General features: G+C 41.6%; 1 protein-coding gene across 4 annotated transcripts; it reads left to right on the top strand.

Annotated features, from left to right (window-relative positions):
• Positions 1-224: 224 nt before the first annotated feature.
• ap1b1 (adaptor related protein complex 1 subunit beta 1) lies at positions 225-24865 on the top strand. 4 transcript variants are annotated; one of them, XM_018669162.2, is made up of 24 exons: positions 525-648; positions 2448-2508; positions 4252-4357; positions 4468-4603; positions 5119-5364; positions 5609-5799; positions 5908-6129; positions 6298-6418; positions 6509-6604; positions 7088-7203; positions 8164-8329; positions 9129-9227; positions 10615-10874; positions 11238-11442; positions 11668-11688; positions 11922-12008; positions 12578-12607; positions 12706-12843; positions 12939-13084; positions 13195-13324; positions 16044-16128; positions 16759-16845; positions 17501-17655; positions 23261-24865. In XM_018669162.2, exons 1-24 carry the CDS (start codon positions 622-624, stop codon positions 23333-23335), a joined length of 3006 nt encoding a protein of 1001 aa, XP_018524678.1. In that variant the 5' UTR covers positions 525-621; the 3' UTR covers positions 23336-24865. The 4 variants fall into 4 exon arrangements, with proteins under 4 accessions (XP_050930937.1, XP_018524678.1, XP_018524681.1 ...); XM_051074980.1 differs by lacking the exons at positions 525-648; positions 11922-12008 and adding an exon at positions 225-338; XM_018669165.2 differs by lacking the exon at positions 11922-12008 and having other exon boundaries at positions 527-648.
• Positions 24866-25876: the final 1011 nt, after the last annotated feature.

The raw sequence follows: 25876 nt of genomic DNA, 5'->3' as shown, positions 1-25876 counted from the left end.
AGCCATGGCAACTTTTTATAACTTTATGTTCTATCAAACAGTCAAATGAATATTTATAAACTGCTCTTCACACCGTCAACTCTTCGAGGTCAGTGAATATGCTAGATAGCCTCCTGCATCTAAAGAGTACAGATGTTATGAGACTGTTAACAGTTTCCTGGACAGTGTTGAAAATGACATATTGTTGGCAGAGTCGTTGCACCACATAGTGAACAACCCTCTCTCTGAATGAAAGCTGACGTTGCTCGTCTGTTTGCAAACGATATTTAGAGTAAAGACGGAAGTAAATCAAGTGGGAGGGGACGAAGGCCATCACAGCTACTGCTACGCCTGTTACGGTAAGATGTTTGTGGAGATTTTCTCTTCAAATTCATTGTGCGGCGAGTCTAATTTTAACTCCAGAAGGTACGCTAATTCGTTGGGTAAGGTTTAAACCAGGCCGACAGATTAAGGGCTTAACTGTCCCAGCAAAGGCTTTCTTAAGCCTCTACTTAGAAGGTCATGCCTCAGCTGTGCTAGCTGGAGAAGTGGCCGGGTGCTAGCTGACACTGACAGGCAGCCTGCACTACACAGCTAGCCTTTAGCACCAGTTTCATTCATCTAAGTCTAACCACTGCAAATATGCAGGAATGGGCGAATCAGCTATGCGTGAGTAATTGATCGAGTAGCATCGTTAATTGCAGAACTATCGGCATTAATTGACCTGACTTCACGTTACCGTTACGTATTTTAAGTGTATCTTCAGCTATGCTAACGTTAACGTCATTGTAGCCTGACGCTAGCCAGCTAGCGAACCGTTCCTCCACTTTATGGCTAAGTTAGCTGGTTTAAGTTAAAGTCAGTGAGCGTGAATCGCTCATTCTGTTAGTTCTCAAACTATAAAATAGTGCAGTCTTAGGTCAGTGTCAGTATGGCTTGGTAGCAGCGTTAATTATCGTACAAACGTAATCGGCTATTTCGTGCTGTTAGACGACGATGAAGCCAGCTTCCGATTGGGCAGTTAACATTACAACGATTTACCTTACTGAAAATGTATAGTTAATATTAGTGTAAAGTAACTACTATAAAGGTTTTCATAAATCTAAAACTGTGTGTTTAAAGAGTCCTTGATTTGCCTGGGACAATGTTGTCCAGCTTTGACTTGTCCAAGTGCACTTGTTTTTGACTTTCCAGTGTGATCTAGATGTGAAGAAACGTGCAGCGTGATCTGTCCCATCCTTGCTCTCACAAATAAAAGACAGTTTTAAGAGTTGGTTTCTGGTGCTTTAATTGTAATGTCAAGTTTCCTTTAACTTTCCCCGATCGGAAGCTAACTTCAGCGTCGTTATTGCTAGCTACGTCGACGGTTGTGCTAACGCACCGTATTAACATCAGCCTAACAACCTGTCTGATGTTTTCAGCTGCCTGAAGCTCAATGAATAACGAAACTGCCACGTTAAATTAATGAAACGGTGTTAGGTTGTCGTTCATTGTCATTACCGATAGTAGCAATGAAACGTTAATAACTGACAGGCCTCAACCATAAACATACATTTGGTTTAAACTATCACTTAACATCACCATCTGCTAGCGTCGTTGTTGCTGCAAGATCCTGCTACATCTACTACATTAGTGTTTGTACTAGGGTAATTAAGTATCATGATAATCATGTACACGGCAGTTTATTAGGTACACCTAGCCAAAACGAATAAAGTACAGCAGTCCTGCAGTAAATCCTCCCTTCATTAAGGTTATAATGTTTATTTAATGTTGAAACAGTTGTAGAGAGTGGCTGGTTCAACTTTAAGGTTATTTTGGAGGATGTAGTTTGTGGTGCTGTCGCATTGTGCTAAACTGATTTCTGAAACTTTCTCTTATTTTTTTCACCTCATTTAAGCATCATCATTCTCAGCAATATCAGTGTGTTGCCATTAACACTAGAACCAGAAATATTCATTGTATATTCAGGGAAGGTTTTGTTTGTGGCAGTACTTAAATATGAAGGGTAATGATTATACACAAGTCATAGACTTATACAATACAATACTTAAACAATACATATCTAAAATTTGGCTTTTATTTTCCTTATAACAGGAGAATGTTTTAACTGTTTACTCTGAGTTTCTATTGCTCAGATTTCCTATCAGGAAGTGTTATTATAAAAATCCTAGAATATCTTTTGCAGAGAGTTGCTGGATAAAGAGTGGTATCAGCAACAGGACATACATGTCATTGCATGCTACTCTGTATTGCTGACCAAGAGGAGATAGTGCTGTCTGTTTTCTTAGCAGAATCCATTGTTTTGTGTTTTGATAGATCACTGCCACATGTTTCAGAGAACACAGGAATTCCTTTAATTTCCCTGTGCTTGCACTTCTAGTATTTCCTGTTGCTCTTGTGATTCTCCCAAGTTTCCTCTTGGCGGAAAATTTCACAGTCATCATTTTCACTCTCTCTGTCTTTTGCAGGAGAATCGCCAATTTGGATCCAAGATGACGGACTCCAAGTACTTCACCACCACCAAGAAAGGTCTGAGAACTTACTATTTGTTAAATTTATAAGATAAACCGTTTAATATGTAAAACACCCCAGTGACAAGTTACAGTTTTCAGTTCTCGGGTATTGCTAGTGTCCATGCACTGTTTTTTAAGCAGGTGCTTTGCGGTTTTGTGGCATAGTCAGCCGGATGGAGCAGAATTATTGCCTCTGCATAGAGAGACCTGGACTTTCTGTGTTAATGTCCAATTAACTTATAGTTGTCCAGTTATTGCAGAAAAATGAAATTGGATGTATTCCCAGCAACACAATGTGCTACACATACATGATTGTTCAGTCAGTGAAGGCAGAAATGCTTAACTACAGGTCAAAATGAATACATATTTCCATTTATTTGTATCAACATTGGTGCCAAGAACTTAACAGCTCTGGTTATTGTAAATCAGATTAGACATATTGAGCATTAGCAAAGATTTAACCGTCCTCCTGTGTCCCACATTCCAGAGCTGTGTATGTTTCCCACATACAAGGCTTAGAAAATGCAAACAGATGCTTATGAGTAATAGTTTATACACTCCTCATGTTTGTGTAGGATTTCTTGAGACATATTGTAAGAGCATGTTTCCTTCAGTATCTGCTTTTTCTGTGGATTTGCCCGATGTTGCTGAGTGCAGTCTGTTGCTAACATCTTGACAGAGACTGAGGGTGATTAACAGGTTTACAGAGCCTGGGAAACTCTAAGAAGGTAGATTCAAGTTTAAGCCCAAAATTGACAGAGTAGTGAAAGTCTGTGTTGTTACAGTCTCCTTCAAGCAAATAGGCACCATAGTAACACTGCACTGAGATGTAAACTAAACAAAGAGAGTCTCTTTCAATTTAGCACAAAGCAACACAAATGGATAAACAAACAAAAATAAACTCCTTTGTAATCATTGAAGAGAGGTTCACATGATGCTTTATTCAATACCTGCACTCACAGTTCAGATTCTGCTAGATTTAATTTACTAAAGAAAAATATTAGCAATTCTTAGGCAGTAATTTATTTTCTAATATGTCAAGATAAAACAAGGCTGCATACATATTGTGTCTTCAGGCAATCACATCTTCACTAATCATAGAAATCAATCAGTGAACCTGCTCTTGCTTATCTTTACCACCTACTCAACAGTACCCACAAGTCTGGCTGAGTGGTCTGTTGTTGTAATCAGTTCTTCATATTAATAACAATATTTTTCTTATTTATTCAGTTTAAAGATACAAAGATGAAAAATCTTATATAATAAAACTGATATTCAGTGCATTAAAGTTCCTCACTACATCTGACGAAGTGCACAAAACAAGAATCTCAATAGCAAGTTTTGTTTTGAAAGTTCACAAAAGATTGTATTGAATAAGCTCTCAGCCCCACCCATCAACGGCCAGGTATAATGACTGATGCACTCCCATTTGCTATTTGTTTTACTGGAGCTGTAGGCATACTAATAATGCAGACATGCCCTGCTGCAGCTTTATAATGAAAGCTTTCTATCACCGGACAACAGAAGCAGCACTTAAACCCCTGATGAACTGCTACTACCCAACAGTAGCAGAAGCTGCTGTGGATGTCAGTGTCCCCATTCTATATTTATGAGGGGATGGGAGGATGCTGTACATCGTATGTCAGTTTATCCACAATCCAGTTTGCACACTGTGATGCTGCGCAGTACTCATCTCCACCCTGTACATCACAAATGGGCCACATGATGAATGATTCCCTATTTTCTCTTGTGTGTGCAGGGGAGATCTTTGAGCTCAAGGCAGAGCTGAACAGTGATAAAAAAGAGAAGAAGAAAGAGGCTGTAAAGAAGGTCATTGCATCTATGACTGTTGGCAAGGATGTCAGGTGAGCAAGGAGAAATATTGTCAGAAACATCCACACTGGGATTAATGTCCTGTAACTCATCACCTTCTATATTGAGTCAGTTTTCACATGGCGGTTTGTCCTCCCTTCAGCGCCCTGTTCCCAGATGTTGTGAACTGCATGCAGACGGACAACCTGGAACTGAAAAAGCTGGTCTACCTCTACCTGATGAACTATGCCAAGAGTCAGCCAGACATGGCTATCATGGCTGTTAACACCTTTGTGAAGGTAAAGCTCAGTCTGTCATAAATGTGGAGAAACTGTCAGTTTGTGTTTTATCAGTAAAGAGCAGTAATCTATGCTGTTAGAACTTGTTTTACTGGAAAATTATCAGGGACAAATGTAAATTTTTGAATCTCTTGGTACCAGTAAGTTTCAGGTTGTGTTGTACAACACTGTATGATTGGAATTAATTTGAATCTACTCATGCATGCTGTTTTGGGCAGCTGTGTAAAGTCATTTGCCGTTATTTACCTCATGAATCTCTGATGAGATAATTAACAAACCTCAAGGTGTTGGTTTAGGTTTAATACAGACATCTGTAGTGAATTTGAAAATGCATTTACTTTCCTCCTCTCCATCATCCTGCAACAGCAGTGACACCTCAATAAATCATAGTTCTGTCCTTTGCATAATGCTAATGCAAACAAATGAAATCAAAATATCTCAGATAATGCAAGGTGATACAGAAACAAATCATTATTTGCGACATAACCTCTCACCTCTCTGATCCACCCGTCTAGGACTGCGAAGACCCCAACCCTCTCATCCGGGCCCTTGCGGTTCGTACAATGGGCTGCATCCGTGTGGACAAGATCACGGAGTACCTCTGTGAGCCACTGAGGAAATGTCTGAAGGACGAAGACCCGTATGTGAGGAAGACAGCTGCTGTGTGTGTAGCAAAGCTCCACGATATCAATGCCCAGCTGGTGGAGGACCAAGGCTTCCTGGACACCCTGAAAGACCTCATCTCTGACTCCAACCCCATGGTACGACTCCCTCAGGCATCTTGCTAACTGGCTATTGAGCCAGCCAGATTTCTGACTCAGGGTGACACAGCTGCTTACACACCCCAGCTCTGCCCTTCACTGATAAGCCCTGTGCTGGCATACAAATGTTCAACATGATGCCAGAGCGGTGTTAGTGCAATGACCTCTCTTTTATATCTTAATATGGCTGTTGGCTCCCATTTTTTCTGTCACTATTCATCTCTTCTCTTGTCTTCATCTTTAGGTCGTAGCAAATGCAGTGGCAGCGCTGTCTGAGATAGCGGAGTCCCACCCCAACAGCAATCTACTGGACCTGAACCCTCAGACCATCAACAAGTTGCTGACAGCTTTAAATGAGTGTACTGAGTGGGGACAGATATTCATTCTTGACTGTCTGGCCAATTACACACCTCGCGATGACCGTGAGTCCCAAAGGTAAAACCAAGCACCGCCTTCATTAACACTGCATGTTATTTAGCACATATTCCCAGTCACCCCTGTTTTAATTTTCTCCTCTTTCCCCGTTTCATTCACGTCTGCCAGCATCTGTGAGCGCGTGACCCCACGGCTCTCCCATGCCAACTCTGCAGTGGTGCTGTCAGCTGTTAAAGTTTTAATGAAGTTTATGGAGATGCTGCCCAAAGACTTGGACTACTATGGCACCCTGCTTAAGAAGCTCGCCCCTCCGCTGGTCACTCTCCTCTCCGCTGAGCCCGAGTTGCAATATGTGGCGCTTAGAAACATTAATCTCATCGTGCAGAGACGGTGAGTCTGCAGAGATGAGCTGGGGAGAGGGTCTCTTTACCATCCTTTATACTTTGGGAAATCATGCCCCAATAAAAGTTGCATTTACTGTAGCATGGGAAATCAGTACTTCATTACAATCTAAGTCATTTGCCTCAAATGATAAGAAATGCTGATGTCCCTTTTTAGCCCAGAGATCCTGAAACATGAGATGAAGGTTTTCTTTGTTAAGTACAATGACCCAATCTATGTCAAACTGGAGAAGCTGGACATCATGATTCGCCTAGCATCTCAAGCCAACATCGCCCAGGTAACACACCCACAACTATGATGTATTATTGTCTTAGGGTTGTTAACAAGGACATGTGAATGACATGGATATGTGTCTGTCCTGCTGTAGGTGCTGGCTGAGCTGAAGGAGTATGCCACTGAGGTTGATGTGGACTTTGTCCGTAAAGCGGTCAGAGCCATTGGCCGCTGTGCCATCAAAGTAGAGGTGGGTGGAGATGATGTAATACTGTCAACAGATGAAACAGATCAAATCTTTATGCCAACTATGTAGTTTGACAATAAAGCATCAGTTTAGAAAACTGTTAATGTTTACTGGTATTTAGACTTAATCAGGTCACAACACAAAGTGATAAAAGGCCACTAGTGAGGTTTAGTTATAGTGTTTCCATGATGAACACAAGGTGGCTCTGTCATCACATCAGTGCTGTGTGTTACTGCCTAAACAAGTTAAAGTTCTGTGTTATGATATTTAACTTTGTTTTCATAATTTCAACACAACATAGAAGAAACACGGGGTGTTTACTGTTAAAGCCTGGGCCTAAGTGACTGTTTAACCCTGTAGTTAAACTCAAACACTCCCTTTAGTAATACCACAAGTTAAAAAATTTTTTAGATTCTATATATATATATACCGTTTATATAATGTGCAGGCTCAAAATGTCAAATTGTTTTTCTCTCCATTCGTTAGCAATCCGCAGAGCGCTGTGTCAGCACCCTGTTAGACCTCATCCAGACCAAGGTCAACTATGTGGTGCAGGAAGCCATTGTGGTCATCAAGGACATCTTCCGCAAGTACCCCAACAAGTAGGTTCCCTCTCAGCCATCAGTGTGGTCATTTTTAATCAGCACCTAATGTATTTAGTCACATTTTCACTCTAAATAACTCCACAGAATGTTGAATGTATAATGAGTGCTTGAATGTGTATACAGTGCATGTGACAGAATTGGGCAGAAGCTTAATTTGTGGCTGCTGCTGTGGCTTAATTCTCGTGGTCTGTAAATGGGCAGAGTAAAGCTCATTACACAGACAAAAAGCGTTTTCAGCTTGGCCTTTATCCAAAAAGACACACAAAAGAGTTTTCAGAGGAGAAAATTATCGTCAGTAGCACATAGTGTGTTTGTAGTGGACAGCACTTAACACCCTGCCTTGATTGCACCTGGTCAAAGGACAGGCTCATGCGGTTGCAGCGTGACTTTTGCTGTGCTTCCAACAGAGTGGATTCATGTGCCAGACAGAAACCTGTGCCACACAACAGCAGACAACATCACCCTGGAGTCATGAGTCTCCAAGGGAGCGGCTTTGCAAAGCTTTCGCCTCAGCATGGCTCTAGCCTTTAGCTATATGAGTCACTTCCCAGTCAAACTTCTGCCTTTTCTATTAGTTAGACTCCAACTAACTATTTCTGCCTTGGCTTATCTTGTAAGAAAAGCCTTATGTAAATGGAATTGGTTATTATCAGGTATTTTATGCAGATCAGAAAACATCAGCTGGTTGAGCATCTAGCAAGCGAAGGACCCAAAGACCAAACCAGATGTAAAAGGAGAGTGAATATTGGATTTACATTTGTTAGGCTGCCAGAAAACATGGCTCCAGAGTAATGCTAATGTTGCTCTGCTGTTCTTGTTTTGCTGTCCCTATTGGCAAAAATTAGATTAATGCAGACTCAAGTAAATTGCACTGTAATTGTAATTCTTAATGTTTTTTGTCTCTCCTATTACATTTGCAAAATTTGAGTGCATGTTGTGTTGTGTGACTGTTTCCAGGTACGAGAGCGTGATTGCCACTCTGTGTGAAAACCTGGACTCCCTGGATGAGCCGGAGGCACGAGCCGCCATGATCTGGATTGTTGGAGAGTATGCTGAGCGCATTGACAATGCTGATGAGCTGCTGGAGAGCTTTTTGGAGGGTTTCCACGATGAAAGCACTCAGGTTTGTTTAAGAGAGTGGAGGATGGTCGTTATTTCAAACCTTTCTAATGGTAGTGGTATCAATAATTTGCTGTCAGTGCTGGTAGAAAGTAGCACACGTTCGTTCCTGTTGGTGGGAATAACCAAAGCCATAAGTCAGCTGCTGCAAAGCACTAAAAATGGAGGCAACATGCCATATACAAATGCAGAAGTACTGAAGGGAACTGGTCCTATTTAACTGAAAAAATCTGTGGTAACCATGAGAGAAATGAGCAAAATATTTTGTTTTTCTTATTCTAACTGTGCTTAATGGGAAAATACTACAGTAATTGGAACACTTTTCATATGTGGCTCACAGGCACTTTTTGTATGAAAGCAAGTCTTTATTCTGAAGAGCATTCTGCCACAATTTGTTGTGGGTTTAAACCAAGCTGTACTTGGTTAGACAACTCTCTCTAAGAAATAGATCTATATTATTGCTTTGGAGAGGTTTCTCTGATTATTAAGTGCTTTTGTGGGTAGGAAGAAAATGCATTATGCGTAAAATGTTCCCTTTTGTGCTGCTGTTTGTCATGGCAGATTAGACTATCAGGGTGTGGCATCCATGGGAAAGCCCTGAGAAATAAAAGGAGTTAAAACCTTGTTTGTTTATTGTGTGTTTATAGTGGTTTAAGTAATACAGGGCATTGTTAAACGATCATCAGTGAGATGCACCATGTAACTTAATGTACAGTTTCAGGCAAAATTGTATTTTCAATAGAAGCATTTAGAAATAGTACGTGAGCAGTTGTAACATACTGTGTGTTCACATTGCCCTCTAGGTGCAGTTGCAGCTACTCACAGCAATTGTCAAGTTGTTCCTGAAAAAGCCAACCGAGACCCAGGAGCTGGTGCAGCAGGTGCTAAGTCTGGCCACACAGGTGAGAAAAAACCACACACACACACACACACAGTTCGACACATACATTTCATCTTTGTGCCAACGTCTCTGTTGACAGGTGTTTGAGAATCCTCACTATCCATGTCTTCTTCCTTATATCTGGATCATTGGTTCTCATTAACTTGGCTTTAGATTTTTCTGTCTTTGCTCTTACAAACTCAAAGAGTTCCTCTATAGTTTATCATTCCAGGGACACTGGAGTATTGTAATGGCATTATGGATCTGAACCTTGCTCTTACCATAGCAATGACTGCAGTGGTTTGAGCTTACTCTGCAGTTACACTAACTGCATCTTAATGGCTTTAGGTGGAGAGTTGAATTTTAAAAATCAAACACATCATGTGGAAAATCTATTTAGTGCTATCCTGGCCAAATTTCTATCAGTATCTTTCATTTTGTCAATAATTGCCTTAATAAAGAAAATCAAACTACAGTGCAATTTTTCTGCACATTGTATATGTGTTTGTTTGTTTGAAGGCTTAAGTAAAACTGTGCTTGTATTTCTCAAAGTGGTACACACCACTATTTCACAGTTGTAAATGTTAGATTTCATCTGTAGTTCTGCAGACAAGCTAGAATGCACTACATGTTACAGTATATGAACTACTCCTTAGTTGCAACTATATGCATGCTTTAGTCAGTTACATAACACAACATAGACAAGGGAACTGCTTGTGTGTTACTGCTGTGAATTAACCTAGTTTGAAAAATCTTCTGTTGTCCCATATAGCCTTGAGTAGAAATCTCATCATGGAAAGCATGCGGCAGTATTTTTTTTTTCCTCCCTTTTGTCCTTCATTTATGCGCATGAGGATGACAGAATACGAGAAACACGTCATTATGATGCAGTCTAATACAATGCCACTGTTTCCAAAAACAACTAGAACTGTGGCAAGGTCTCTCTGACAGACTGTCATCATAAGCTTCACACATATAAAATGGATTATAGGGCATGTGTATGGTAATTCATTCATTTGTATAGCTGTATTTACAGAAAAAAATAACTCTGTGTATTTGTGCAACACTAGGTGTAACAGATGTAGAAACATTTTGCTCCTGCAGAAGGCTGGCAGAAAGCAGCAATAGGGAGAAAACACGCCTCATAACTTAAAAGAATCTCATAACAAGATATATTATTTATTCACTGAACTCAGATTCTCAACTTAAAAAATGTACGTCAGGTTGCCTCATACATTATCCAAATCCTAGCACTACTCAAGGGCGGACTCTTTTTTTGATACCTTTTGAATCACTGCTCAGTCTCTCATATCGGGGCCAAGGCAGAAAAGAGTCCAATATTAAGTATTTATTAATCATGCCCCATAAATAATAATCCCTCACCCTCGTGCTTCCATCTCTCTCTACAGGATTCTGATAACCCAGACCTCAGGGACCGCGGATACATCTACTGGCGTCTGCTCTCCACAGACCCTGTGGCTGCCAAGGAGGTAGTTTTGGCTGAGAAGCCCCTGATCTCTGAGGAGACGGATCTGATTGAGCCCACGCTGTTGGAGGAGCTCATCTGCCACATTGGCACTCTGGCCTCTGTCTACCACAAGCCACCGAGTGCCTTTGTTGAGGGCAGCCGTGGTGTTCAGCACAAGAGACTCCCTGGCAGTGCTGGATCGTGAGTCATGCACTTTTTTTCTTTAGACACTGCAGGCAAAGAGGTTTGTTTACTTAAGTGGACCTAGCTTCTGGTCTCTGCTGTAATGTTTTCCTTCAAATCTGCTGAGTAACACACTCCAGTAGTGTCAAGCTGTGCAGCTTTTTGTTTCTTCTTTTCTTCTTGCCTTAAAATACAACTCATCACATCTACTTCCCATTGTTCTCAGTGGACTAGATGACAAATCAGGCTCAGTGAAAAGAAAATCAAATCTAGTTTGCAGAACAGTAATCAAATAAATAACATCACCATGAAAGTACAGAGTCTAAATTAATGTCACTTTCTTATTTTCATGTCTCATTTTATTTTTTTTATTTCTTCTAGCGGTGAGAGTGTTGAGAGCCCAGACACAGGCTCTGCTGCTGGAGTTTCTGAGGCACCCCCTGCTGTCATCCCATCCCAGGGAGACCTCTTGGGAGACCTGCTCAACCTGGACCTGACACCTCCTACCACCACAGGACCACCACCCCCCTCCTCTGGCATGCAGATGGGTGCTATGGACCTTCTTGGAGGAGGACTGGACAGCCTGGTAGGTTATTTACACTCCACTGTTTGAGTGAAGCTTTCAGGCTCTGAAAGGCTGGTATAACACATCCTATTTGATTTCAGTAATAGGCTTAATGTCAGTGGGACCCAGTAACGGTAATGTATCTTTTGTCTTTCTTTTGTCTTTTGGTGCTTTTACTTTTTCTTCCTTTTTTTTCCTTTTGACCCTTGTGTGTTTTCCTTTCTTTGTTCAATGCTGCACCTGCAGATGGGGGATGAGTCTGAACCGGTAACTACATGGAGGGAGAGGGCACAACATTTAATCACCACGTCAGGCCATTTTAGAGGATTAGATTAACCAGTGCTGTTTTACTGTAGCTCTCATGCATCAGTCTGACATTTTCATTTGTCATTTATCATCAGTTATTATCGTGATATGTACAGTAAGCATGCTGTTAAATCCTTGAGTCCATCTCTTGTCTTACCTCTGGGCTCTGAGACTGTGTTTCGTCTTTCAATCAGCCGCCCATTCCCCTGCGGACGGACACTCCTCAGTCACCTCAGCTCCCACATCAGTCCCCATCGCCCCCAGATTACAGCCCCACTGAGGTTGGTCCAGGGGACCACTTTGGACCAGTAAAGGCCAGCACCAGCCTAGAACCCCCTCTTGTCCCCTGTTGTACCACTGTGTCCTTTGAATAGCCTTCCCCAGCAGTTGATCTTTGCCTGTTTGCACTTTGTATTATAATGTTTATGCTTCCTGCTACACTTAGGTGAGATTTTAGTAAATCTTGCCTATGTTCTTTTTTTGTCTTCTATACACAGTAGTTTAGCTGTGTCACTGTGTGGACTCACTGTAATTTTTTTGCATCCACCATCACAATTTTTGTTCACTCTACCCTCAACCTTATTATCACCACAATAGAAAAATGTAGTGAGTAGCATTTGAACAAAATCTATTGGATTTCAATGGACACTCAGGTGGACAGTCAAAGGACCTTTATTGGTGTCTTATGCTGTTACTTGTCGGTAGTGTTAAACCCCATAGCTGTCATCACTGAACAATATTTTAGACCCTCACACCCCTCCATCAGTCCTATTCATACCTCCCAGAATGTTATTTAAAGTTACAACAACAGATAACCGGAATTTTTCTGTGCTTCTTTCCTCCTACTCAGCTTGGCGGAGACCTCGGAGGAAGTCCTGCTGTAAGTCATTTTGTCTTGTGAGTTTTTGTTGGGCTTTGCTCAGTACACGGTGACACAGAATGCATGTTAGGGTAACATGTTTGCTTTGTGACCCACAGATGGGGGCTGGTTTTGGTGCTCCTCCAGCTGCAATGCCAGCCTCTTTCACTGCCCCTGTTAGCGGTGGTCTGGATGATCTGTTTGACCTCGGAGGTGGAGTTGGTATGCCTATGGGAGCCTACAGCCCCCCTAAAACGGTGAGTCTCGATAAGCTGGGGTGAAACATATGACACCATGATGGAACAGCAGCGGTGGGATCGCTAATAGCGCAACTGGTCTTGTCTCTGTTTAGGTTTGGCTTCCTGCCATGAAAGCCAAGGGTCTGGAGATATCAGGCACTTTTGCCCGCCGTGCTGGGGTCATCCAAATGGAGATGACCCTCACTAATAAAGCTATGAGTGTCATGACTGATTTTGCCATCCAGTTTAACAGAAACAGGTAAGAATACTTACTAAGCTTTCTGAGATTTCTGTAAATGTACACACTTTCTGACTCTCCCTTTTCTTTTCTCTCTTTTCTTTTCCTCTCCCTTCTGTGTTTCTCTGCAGCTTTGGTCTTGCTCCAGCTGGTCCGCTCCAGGTTCTCACTCCTCTTAGCCCAAACCAGAGTATTGAAGTGACCCTTCCCCTCAATACTGTGGGACCTGTCATGAAGATGGAGCCTCTTAATAACCTGCAGGTAACAGAGTTTATTTCCCTTAAATTTTACGTGAGTGTGCAAGGTTTTGTTTGAATGAACAGTAACTTTCCTTCGCTGCTTCTGCTTTTTACCATGACTCCTGATTCCCAACTGATATTGACAGTGATGTGACTTGCCTGCGAGATGATTGTCAGATGTCAAGTGGAGACTAGAAGCATGATGTTATGTATGCTAACAGTTTTTGTTGTTTCAACACTGGCCTTATCAGGATACTGACGCCTCAGGTTTACTGTCCAAACATAGCTTCCTACTCAGCCCAGGGTTTCAAACATCATGACAGCACTCTCCGGTGTACTCTAATGTAAACTGAGTTAGCATGGCTGCGTGTTAAGTTTTGGATGATCACATAAAAACGTTGCTTTGCTTTGTCTGTGAAATTCCAAACTCGAGTTGGCAGTGTTCTTAGTCATTTGTCTTTGTATATCCCAAGTTCACAGAACTAAAAACATCAAAATGTTTGATGGGTGAAATATTCACAGACCTGACTGTATCAGTTTGGGACATGAAAATATGACCTTAGCCCTTAACCAGTTAGTTATGCATCCTCACTGTTATTCACCTGGACTGCTGAATTCCCATGCTGTGAATTACACAGAATTAAAACATAAAACGATCGTCAGAGCGGTTTTGATAAGTTGCCAATAAAGAGCGGCAGAGGCAGGCTTGTTTTTGATCAGAAGGTTCTTTTAAGTGGGCAGAATGGTGGTTGGATGCTGTGTGCAGCTGGACAGAGAAGATAAGTGTGTCGAGGGGGATGATAGAGGTGGGGGCGGTCATTAGTGGTCTCACAACACATGACTCCTTTGTTTCTCCTGGCCTCAGCGGCCCTGCTAACCTTTCTACTCGGCTGCCTTTGGGCCCTGCTTTGATGGGTGCGACTGTGTTTGTGACACATTCTCAGATATTTTATTTTTAGAGGTTTTGTGTTATTTTTGTCTTGATGGAAGATGATATCATGTCATTGTGAGTACTCTTTCAACTGCTGATGTGAGTTTGCAGTTTCTTGAGGCTTGTACACCGCCACTGTCACTGAAACCCTTTCATTGCATATCAACACATTTAAGGGAAATGCTTTAGTAACGCTGGGTGTTAGTTTCTCTGATGTTCAAATTAACTGCGGTAACGTTACAGAAGGCCCTACGGTGGCAAAAACAGCAAAGTGGTGAATTTGTCAGGTTCGTTGGTCACAGAAATGTAAATATACAGTATGATTATGTAGTGGTAAAGAAATTTAAAAAGCAGTGTAAAGCACTTTGAATTGCCTTGTGTCTGAATGGTGCTATATAAATAAACTTGCCTTGTGGTAAAAAACACAATTTTCAACAGCCCAAGTTGACAAATTGAGGTTGCTTGTTTTGGCTGACCAACAGTCCAAAACCCACATTATATTTACTGTCATAAAATACTAAGAAAACAAGCAGTTATTTGAAAATAAGCTGGAACCAAATAAGTTTAGGCAAAAACAGCTATTAAAACTGTTGCAATATAATTTTGTAATTTTTACCAATCAAAGTGCAGACCATACTTTAGAAATGACATGCTAGCTCAGCTAGGAAGAGTATTAGGGAGCACAAAAATATCATTATGTACAAAAGAGGGACTGTACAGAGTTAATAACCAGCGGTCTTATAGATTAAACATGACAGCACAGGAGACCTGTAGTCATATGTCAAAAATTATATTCATCTATCCATCCATTATTTAAACCACTGATCCATAAGGGTCACAGGGGGGCTAGAGCCAATCCCAGCTGACATTGGGCGAGAGGCGGGGTACACCCCAGACAGACTGCCAGTAAATATTATATCATTCAGTATTTTTTATTTTATTTTAGTTGGATTTGGTTTCTGACCACCTCGTCTTGGTCAACTGACTCTTTATAAAGAGCTCTTTCAGTTTACAAACTCTCAGAATGAAGCCCTATGTAGCTTGTGTACCTCTGGCCGGCCGTGTTACTGGCAGTCCCGCATTGCACCCACGAATAAGATGCCCTAATGAATTATTCACGAGTCATTCTTCTGCTATCCTCTGGCTGAACTCACTGTCCTTCTCTCAGCACCTCAGTGTTGAGCAGCCTGATCAATATCACTGCTTTCTGCTTTTTTACTTCAGGTGCTCCCATTATATGACACACATTCTTGTGTCAGTGTCTCACACTTTTTGCCACCAGGGCCCACAGACTGTAAAAGGTCCTGTTTGAGCTTAGAGTAGATTCATTCTTTGTTTAACGTAGACCTGCTTTTAGGAGCTTTTTTTGCTTTCCCTTACTTGTCAGTCTTGCTTGTGCGTTATCTCTATGTTTGGAGTTTTATTTTTAACCTGTTTGTTGTTCTGATCTCCTTCTATTTTAATCTTTACTGATATCACCTTGTAAAGCATTTTCTGGAGGCTGTTAATAGAAGTAGCTATTTTTGATCCTTTCAGCTTGCCAGTAATGTTTGCTAATGTTCTTCAGCAAACCTCATGCTCACTGTGAGATACAATATGATAAAAGACCAGTTAGGAGCAAGGGTGTAAGTCTGTTTGTGAGCGTGAGATTTCCAAAGGACTGGAGCCCACTTGTTCAGTAAACAGCCCACATAAACCAGCTACGCCCATCCTTGAAGGGCACTTGAAAAGTAATTACCCATGTATTGCTTTTTGTTTCTTCTCCTGTCCTCCTCCTCTACCCCCTCCTTGGATGTAATCACTCTCGCAGGTGGCTGTTAAGAACAACATTGACGTATTCTACTTCAGCTGCCAGTACCCCATCAGCATGTTGTTTGTGGAAGATGGAAAGATGGGTGAGTGGGTCTTGGCTAAATCACTTCACTCAATACCCTCAAAACCCCGCTGACGTCAACGACATGCACATACGTCAGCCTCTTGGTGAACGGTGCATCAGTGTGATGGGTTCTGAGCATATCAAGAAGTGCGTGACGTAGGGGTGTGTGTGTGTGTGTGTGTGTGTGTGTGTGTGTGTGTGTGTGTGTGTGTGTGTGTGTGTGTGTGTGTGTGTGTGTGTGTGTGAGAGAGAGAGAGAGTGTGTGTGAGTGAGACTCTCCACCTGCCTGAACTCATTCATGTCCTTGGGGCTGCACACTTGCTCCTAGATTGTACAACAGCATTTTTTCCCCTTTTGTTTTCATGCTGTTGTTTGATATATTCCATGAAAACATGTTGGCATTTCACCCTGCGGAGCTTCCTGATGGGGCTAACAGCAGGGCTTCTGCCAAAGGCTGTGAGCTAATGCTCCCGAGACTAAGCCACAGCAGGAAACCTTGTGTCTAGTGTGGAATCAAACCACTCACACACTACTTACAGTGTACACATTTATCTTTACCACAAATCCCATTATTATCTTCACTCTGTGTACATTTCCATGTGCACTCTCTCACTGGACTCAACCACCAATCGTGTCTCTTCATCCACAGAGCGACAGGTGTTCCTCGCCACATGGAAAGACATTCCTAATGACAATGAGTCCCAGTTTCAGATCAAAGACTGCCACCTCAACTCAGGTGAGAAGTGGGAACAAAGAACAGGGAGCGCATTAGTTAGAGAACACATCACAGAGCAGCCGCATCTTGCAGCATCTTTATGTGTCAAGATAGCCAAGCTGAGCAGTGGCGATCTCAAATTCAGATCCTCACTAATGTAGCAAATTGTATTTGATGAGAGCTCATCAGTTGCAGTCCCTATTTACGAGTGATAATTTAGTTTTACACAAGCATTAGTGCAGCTGAACTGGAGAGAATTCCTAATGACAGTTTAATGCAGATTTCCCCCCGCAGATTAAATTTCTTCTTCATGAACAAAGAGAGAGAGTTTCACATCCGACTGGGGTGGAGCAGTAAGACAGAGGCTGAGGAGAAGAGTTCATTCCAGATTAGTGACTGTATCTTTGCTGCACAGCCAGCCTGGAGTGAAATTTTAGGGCATAAGTGAAAAAGAAATCCTCCATGGTCTGGTACATTTAATGACTGACAACCATGCAGCATGGCAGGAGTCAGCGAATTACACTCAATACTGCATTATAACAATGTTGATTCACAGTAACTGAATATTAAAAATGAGCAGTAGCTTGTTCAGATAAGACAGTGTAAGATCAGTTCATCAGTTAAAATGTTGACTTTATTGTGTTCTTTTTCTAAAATATATATTCTTGATCAACAGATGCGGCCTCCAACAAACTGCAGGGTAGCAACATCTTCACCATAGCCAAGCGTACGGTGGAGGGTCAGGACATGCTTTATCAGTCCATGAAACTCACCAACGGCATCTGGGTGCTGGCTGAGCTGAGGGTGCAGGCAGGAAACCCAAACTACACAGTGAGTACTGAACCAGCTATATTAACTGAATTCATGAGTTTAAATCATATCACGAGTGGTGGTGCTTTATTAACTGTTTACTACTAAAGGAAAAAGCTGGTGGGAGACTGTAACAACCTTTGGTTTTACTAAGCAACTCCATTAATGTACCACTTTAAAGAACAGTTTGCTATGCCAACTGCTGTACTGTCAGGGTGAAGGGGAGTTAAGTTTACCCACTGGTGAAGCAATGTAGTATGTACGTGTGTTTTATATATGTATTTACAGTTTAATAACATTAACATTATTATAATACCTGCCGCATAATCAGAAACAACTGTTTCTGTTAAAGATGTGAAACTAGATTTTACCTGTCCTGGAGTGAAATGCCCAAATTCATCAGAATTTTAATAGCTCGGTTTTATTGGAATAGAGCAGGCAGATTTTTATATTATAAAATAACATTTATTTGGAGAATGATTGAACTGAGTGTTTGCAGTGCACGTTTGACTTTTTTTTTTTAATTTAAACTGCCCTACTGTGATGGCAGGAGAAGGTTACAGGAGACGATAATATTACTACATGTGGTGAAAGGAAATTTTATGAAATAGTCCTGTTGACAAGAGGTTGTTATCTATGCTCGAAATCTTATCAGGCACTTTGTCAGGTTTTATACAGGTTTCAAAAAAAATTCAAGGGAAAGTCGGATATTTTCCAAACCACCTTTTAATCCACTGCATAGATTTGTAGGATACTATCTACGCCACTGCACTTTTAAATAATCTGCATCTTTTAAATCCAGAGCCTGAATTATATTTGGAGGCTTTAATCACACCTACCATGATAACTGATCTCAGCACATTTTGATGTTTGGTATTAGAGATTTATCCCATAATGAACATAAGTCAGGAATCAAATGGATCGCTGAACCAAACCATCAACACAGTACTTCATTGACTTCAATACAGAATGGTCTCACTGTTAAACACAGTGTAGGAAAGTTCTCACTTCTATTCTGCACTGCAGCGCAAATTACAGCCCTGCTTGTTGAATGAAGTCGGTATGATGGAGTTAACAAAACACTGTCATCACTGCACGTCACAGATAATGACGCATGTCATAGCAGAGACATGACGGAGAGTGATGTGAAGTATTGAGTGGACAGCGTGCTGACGGAGGGAGGCTGGTTGATTGTGCAGTGAGTGGAGTGTGTCGATAGTATTGGTGACTCATCTGTGCGTGCGTGTGTGTCTGTTAGCATGCACATGTATTTGTTTGAGTCCTCCATTGTGTTGTTGCATGTCTCCGCTTAGTCAGCATGCCACGGTCTCTGCTCTTGATGGATTGTGTTTGGCTTAGAAACTCTGCATGACTGGTCCAGAGCAATGACCTTGGTGTGACTCTCCTCCCCGCTCATCACTCAGTCTGCTTTCAGAGCATGTTCTTATATTTATAAGGTTTAACAACTGGCTTTTTGTTGTCTTCCGTCTAGACTAGTCAATTTGTCAGTCAGCCAGCTCTCGCTCATTAAACCCTCTGAATTTTAAATTGTTTTCACACCTTCCACCGTTTAGTCACTTCAGTCATCGCACAGTCTGACCTGCTGGTGCAGGAGGTTTAAGAAAACACAACTTGGGTGACGTGAAAGGAGATTTTTACCTAACGATTATTCGTAGAGCATTTATTGCTTGCCATTTTTTTCTGCTGGAGGCAGGGTACATTTTTCATTTTCTCGCTCCTGTTTTGCTGTGTTTATATTTCCCCTGTGCGTCTGTTTGTGATGTAACATCATTAATTCAGGAGGTTGTTCTCGTCCACCTTCAGCTGTTTCTGTTCTGTACTCCGTCTGTCTTTTTGATTTCATATTCGAGTCCAAATTGTTCATCACTCTGGCTGGAAAGGCTCCCCTACTTTTTTGCAGATGGGTCATAAATTGTTTAGTGAGGAGAAGACTACACTTTAAAGTTAGCTGTGCTGCATGTACAGTGTGTATTGATGCTCGTCTCTGTGAGCTGTTGGCTGCTGCACGGTCCCTGCACTCTCTTGGCACGGCACATTAAAGCCAAGCTGCCAAAGCCTTTTGTCAGCAGCTATTTTTAGACTTGAAGAAGTAAAGCCCTGCCACTGCGTGTTTCTGGGTTTTAATGCGCTTCAGAAAATAACGCATAAAAGCAATTATTATTCATTGTAATGGGTGGAGACGCAGGGTTTGATTGTAACTACTGCTCATTCTGTTTTAAGGTTTAAACATGGCTTGGCCTAATTTTCTGATATCTCAGAACTTGATTGGCCTCAGCTCTCCCATAACGCCTCACTACTTCTGATAGAGTACTAAAGCTGTGCCCCAATTCCACCCTCCATATTGCCTCCAGCTCGGTTTGACGATGTTGATTGAAAGACATTAGTGTGTATATTTTATTGGCTTGATTTTGAGTGTGACGTTAATTAACGCTGCTATTCCACAATCATTGTATAGAACAGAAATGGAGAAAATCGGCTAGAAAATTCACTTGTGGTGGACAGTAGTTAGACAATTCATGGAAGATCTTAAAAAAACAAACTGTTACATCTTTCGAAAACATTTAGCATTCTCCTTAAACACAGACATGTCATCACCATTAAGTTTATATCGCAAATTTTCATTTTTGTTCTCCTTTAGCTCTGTTTTTGGTCTCTACCAACTCTTGAGTGAAATATTTGACCCTGAAGCTGCTAAATGCTGCACTGTGTTCACCTGTTAATCATTAACTGTGTCTGTCTGTCCTTTATTATGAAAACATTCATTTGCTTTATGTTTCAAAAATTTTAATTTTCTTCGCCCACAAATTTCATTTAGCTCCCACTGGCCTCATGTATACATTGTAGTATTTATAGTGGAAATCTAGGACACCTCTTATCTTTTTGATAGGAAATATGGTGTTCTCATCTGCCATCTCCTGTCCCCATGGCAACTATGTGACCAGTGATGTTGGCTGATTTTTCTCCTCTCACATCTTGAGCTAGTGGTTCTGAGGGTTTTGGTAAAAGTGAGTTTCAACACAGAAATGCACATGACAGCACTACCCTACGCACAAATATATCAGCTGTCCCTCAACACAAGCACAGAGTTAGTATTTTCTCACAAGTCTCTGTTTTTTGGATAAAACTAGGGACGTATGTACTGTGCAGATATCTAAATTTGCTGAGTTAGTTTTGTGGGTAGTGTTACAGTGTGATGAAGTACCTTAATTTGTCAGGTATTAAATTAACTGGACAAGTATCTATTTTTGGGTGATGCAATGTTTCTTAATTGATTTTCCAGAGCATTTACTATATCACAGTCGTATATCGGTATAAAACTACATATCATATCATGACAAAGGATTTTATACTTGCCTACCTCTAACACAGTTGTCACGCTACACAATAAATCTTATGACATAGGACAACGTCTAAACCACCAGACTCATTCTTTGCTTGATAAACAATTTTAAGTATATCAAATTTAGGATTAATTATTACAAATCACTTCAAAACACGATCATGCATCAAACAGTCAGCTTCCTTTGCTCTGCCCTGTTGCAGTGCTGCATTGCCGCTCAGAGAACTGCAGCAACTCCAGGTCACCATTTACTCAGGTGTTTTCGGTCTGGTCTATTACTTGCATGATGAATGATACACATCCATGTGCCCGTCTCTCTTTGGAGAATATCATGCATTTTTTTGTAGCAGAGCTGGAAACACAGAGATGTGTAATCACCTTGGAAATAAAGAACAAAGCTTTATAATAATAAGATTTTTGTCTCTCCTTCCACGCTAGACACACACCTCTAGGTGATTACACCCTCCTCCATCATTACTGTGGCTCCCTCTTTCTTTTTCGAATGCCGCAGTTTCCAGCTCTCTTAATGGCTGGTTACACACAGCGGCTAGAGCATCTGCATTTCCTCACATCTTACCCCATGCTGACAGGAGCGTGGCTGCCTAAATGTTGCCAGCAGCAGCATGCATTAGTGAAAAGCCCTGACTGTACAAAGGCAACACTTAAAGAGCTGTGCGATGTCACTGCTTTATTCCACTGCAGCTCTGTGGTATCCACCACCACACACTCCATCACCTTCATTTGATCTTGGTATTCATCAGTGACTCACCAAATCTCTGCTGAATAACTGATCGCTGTAATTATGATAATGGTGTCAGTCACAAAGAGAAAACATCTTAGTGTTGTTATGATACTGAAATATCAAACTTAGACACTGTATGTGGACAGATGATGATATTAGATTCACTTCACTGCACCACAGTGGAAAACAACTTCATTACTTCAAACAACAAAGACATTTCAGGGCTCAAGAATAATCAATCTTATTTTTAAAAAATGAATGAAAACAAATTCAAGAAAAAAAATCAGTGAAACAAACAGTTGAGGAAACAAAGAGTTTCCTGGTGACACTGGGATTAAGGCCCGAGTCTTTCTCTCCTCTCTTCCTGTCGACTCTCAACTGTCTTCTCTCTGTTAATTGGCAGAAATGGCCAAAAATACTTCCTAAAAAGTCAAGGAAATAAAAAATAAATCACTCAGATAAAAGCACAGATCTGTCAGACTCAGCAGGCAATTATATAAACACCCCCCCACCCCCACCCCCCAGACTGTAGTATTCTTGGATTGAGTGTCTTGTCTTGTTTGTTTTTGCCAGTGAAAAACCAGTGGTGGAGGGGCTGAACTGTTATCTTGAGTAAACACTGTGAGCAAACTATTTTCCAATGGAGCAAATGCGGAGCTGCTCCATGTAGACAGAGGTGTGTGTGTGTGTGTGTGTGTGTGTGTGTGTGTGTGTGTGTGTGTGTGTGTGTGTGTGTGTGTGTGTGTGTGTGTGTGTGTGTGTATTTGGGGGTTGTTTTCTTGACCTTTCAGCCTCTGCAACACGTGGGTCATTAAGGGTTCCATTTGTCACAAAACACAGGCAGTTGTACGGCAATTAATCAGAGAACTGTTTTGAAATATTCAGAATCACTACCTTCTGTATTTTTTATCAAGTGTTTAATTAATCGTCAGAACAGTGATATAATTATAACAAAGCTCCAGCTGCTTTATATTTCCTGTGAAGAGTGTTTCTGAGGAAATAACAGCTGCAGTATGATTTGGGGGGGGGGGGTCTCTGTAACTCTGAGGCTGTATCAAATCCTAAACCTATTCTCAGCTGACACTAACATCAAAGAGTGGAGAGACTACCTCTATTTTCTCAAGTGAGTCTATGTATCTATATTTCTGTCTGTATGTCTGTCTGTGTCTGATAAGACTGAATTAAGAAGGGTTTCAATCCACAGCTTTTTTTTTTTTTTTCTTCCCGTCTGAAAAATAATGAGCTTTGTCTCCTGGAACAGAGGGCTTTTAAAGGGACGATGAGGTTATTCAGATTATTTACTGTGATCTCATTTGCACCCGTTAACTCAGAAGGCTTAAGAAATATTAACAATGCCACATGTCTGTATCTTGTTAAAGGTTTATGTCATTTGTTGTTGCCAGTGGTAACTTGTGTACTCATTTATAATTTTGCTCTTTCACGATGTGTGTCTCTAAATTTTTAACAGAGCAGCTTATAAATGAAATCATATTCAACCCTTCTCCACTCTCCTCTCCCTGCAGATCTCCCTGAAGTGCAGAGCTCCAGAGGTTTCCCAGTGTGTGTTCCAGAGCTACGAGGCGGTGCTGAAGAACTGAACCCCTTACATCGACCCGGCCGCTGCCCTCACAGACTCCCGGCACCTCCCTCACCTGTCCCGCAGACCATATTACAACCTCATCCTGAGCAGGGGCCACTTCCTGCAGTGTTGGGCCTGGAGACAGCACTCTGTCATCCAGCTGTTAAATTAGGACGGTAAATGATCTACTCACTCATTTGGTTTTGGTTTTTTTTCTAAGCCAGCAGAGATTTCTGGTTCACTCTCGCGGCTAGCCCTTGTGGGTTTGTTCACACCATAAGTTTCAGTTTCAGGACATTATCTTGTGATAAATTATCTGAATGAACACGTAAAGACTGAGCAGGTCCTCCACTCTTCCCCTCCCACTGAACCATGCTGTGACCACCTCTGTTCTTTTGGGGACAGGCTGATGTGTTGCCATGACTGTTTTCTCTGCATGAGGCTCTTTAATCATTATCTAGCCCCATTTCCCTGCAAATTGTCTATTTTTAGCGTCTGCAATCAGCAGGTGAATCATCACTGTCGGCATATTTATTTGGGGTACTTTCAATTAAAATGCGGCTGGAAAAAGGCTTTAATTCTCCTTAACCCCCCCTCCACCCCACTGCCTGTGTGAAGTGGACGGTGGCAGCCTGGGCCTTAGAAGAGACACATAAATACTTACAAACTACATTATTGTCGTCTTTGTCATTTTATAGGGTTTTCTTTAGCGTCTGTGGTCAGCAGTGGGAATCGGATCCTCTGCTGTCCCCTGAGAACGTCTGATGTGTGCTGTGTGCATGGAAACTGTCTGTCGGCGTGTGTTTTCTTTTAATTTTTACACCAATATCTGGACATTTTTATAGACTAGCAGCAGTCGTCCACTGACCGCTCTCTTACTTAGTCATTCCATGGTTTAATTTGTGTTCGTAGTCTTGTTAGTGTACATGTGGCAAACTGGGAGAGAGCATCAGGTGTTGAGGGTTTTGTATTTGCTGCCCCCCCCCCCATCACAGCTACAGCCTCTCAGGCTCTCTCTGCCACTTTGCTCTCTCTCTCTCTCTCTCCCTCTCTCTCTCTCTCTCTGTCTACTCTCATTGCTGCTTTTTTCTTTGAGCACCATGACGACCACCTGAGATGAAGGCTCAGGTGAGATAACTCTAAATTCACTGTGTCATGGTTTGGTAACACTTGTTGAGTAATAAGTATAAATGTAGGTAGCACCACTCTGTGGAAGCTGAAACAAGACTAGAGCAGCATCCAGTGTCCCCGTTTTACCCGCAGACTCTACAGATTAATTGGATTCCTTTTCCGAGTCATTACACTGAAGCCCTTTTTATCGGCTCTACAGGATGTATGCACCTACGCTAACACCTTCTACAGATTACAACAGAGGTGGCTGTGTATTCTGAGTGTGTGTCTTTGTGTGTGGTGACGGCTGATTCATATGAAATGCTGTAAAAAAAAAACAAAAAAACAAGTGTTTAATCAGATGTTTTTGATTGACATGATTTTGTTCATTGTGTGTACATCATTTGAAAACGAACTATTAAAAGACTTGATAAATTCACTTTTTGATTGTTTTTTTTTTTCTTCAGTACAAAAAGATGGCCCTTTCTGCTGATGCCAAAGTCCCAGTGTCACCAGATGCAGCAGAACTGTATGTGTTTTATTTGCTGTCTGAAGTCCACATTCCCCATCCAAAGTCCCTAAAAGGCAGTGCGCATCGTTTCCACACACCGCACTTCATAATCATTGATGGCCTTTGAGGCGTTCACGTCTCCCCCTCTCAGGGGTTACTCAGCTCTGCTCTGGTGTAACAGACTGAACAGCCGTCACAGCCCTGCATACAAAGTCAGCCGGCTCTCCTCCAGCCTCGACTTGAGTCTGAGGTGGTAACCACAGCCACAGCCGATCGCATCTTTAAAGCAGAGCAGCTCCTCTGAGGTGGTGACAGGGTCTTTTTTTTTCTTTTCTTTTTTTTTTTTTTTTTTTTTTTTGAAGTCCGAGCTGCTTGGGGAAAGCTTAACCAGGCTTTCAACTGCCTAACCTAACGGGGACCACAAACACCTCTCGTCTCAGATCTGCTCCTCTGTGAACGACAAAGGTCGGCTGTGTTCAAAGACGCAGACTCACTGAGCAGAGACGAGTCAGCAGTGCGAAGCTGTGACAAGCTTCCAACTCTTGTACTAATGACTGATCCATAATATTGATCTTGTGTGAGGAATGCAGCCCAATAGGGGGCACCACTGCATTGCATTTCAGTAAAGGCTCAGTCTGTATAAAGGGAGCAGTATGTTTCCACACCACTAAACAAGTTGTCATTTGTTGGTCTAAAAGGAACCAAATTTACAGTTAACACTCAACTTTCTATTGTAAAACACAGTTACAATAATCCAAAATATGTGTGACCGTAAGATGTAAACTCCCTCCACACTGCTAAAACCTCAGTGTCCTCTGTGTTCCTGACTGTAATTCTGGACTAAATTCATTTTACATTATGATGTTTTGAAGCCTAAAAACATTAACTATGATCTATGATCTGTTTGATGCTACCCAGTCTTTTTCTAGGCAAAAGTGA

Source organism: Lates calcarifer, linkage group LG13 (genome assembly GCF_001640805.2).
Source record: "Lates calcarifer isolate ASB-BC8 linkage group LG13, TLL_Latcal_v3, whole genome shotgun sequence".
Classification (NCBI taxonomy): Eukaryota; Metazoa; Chordata; class Actinopteri; family Centropomidae; genus Lates; species Lates calcarifer.
This window is presented reverse-complemented; position numbering and strand designations above follow the sequence as displayed.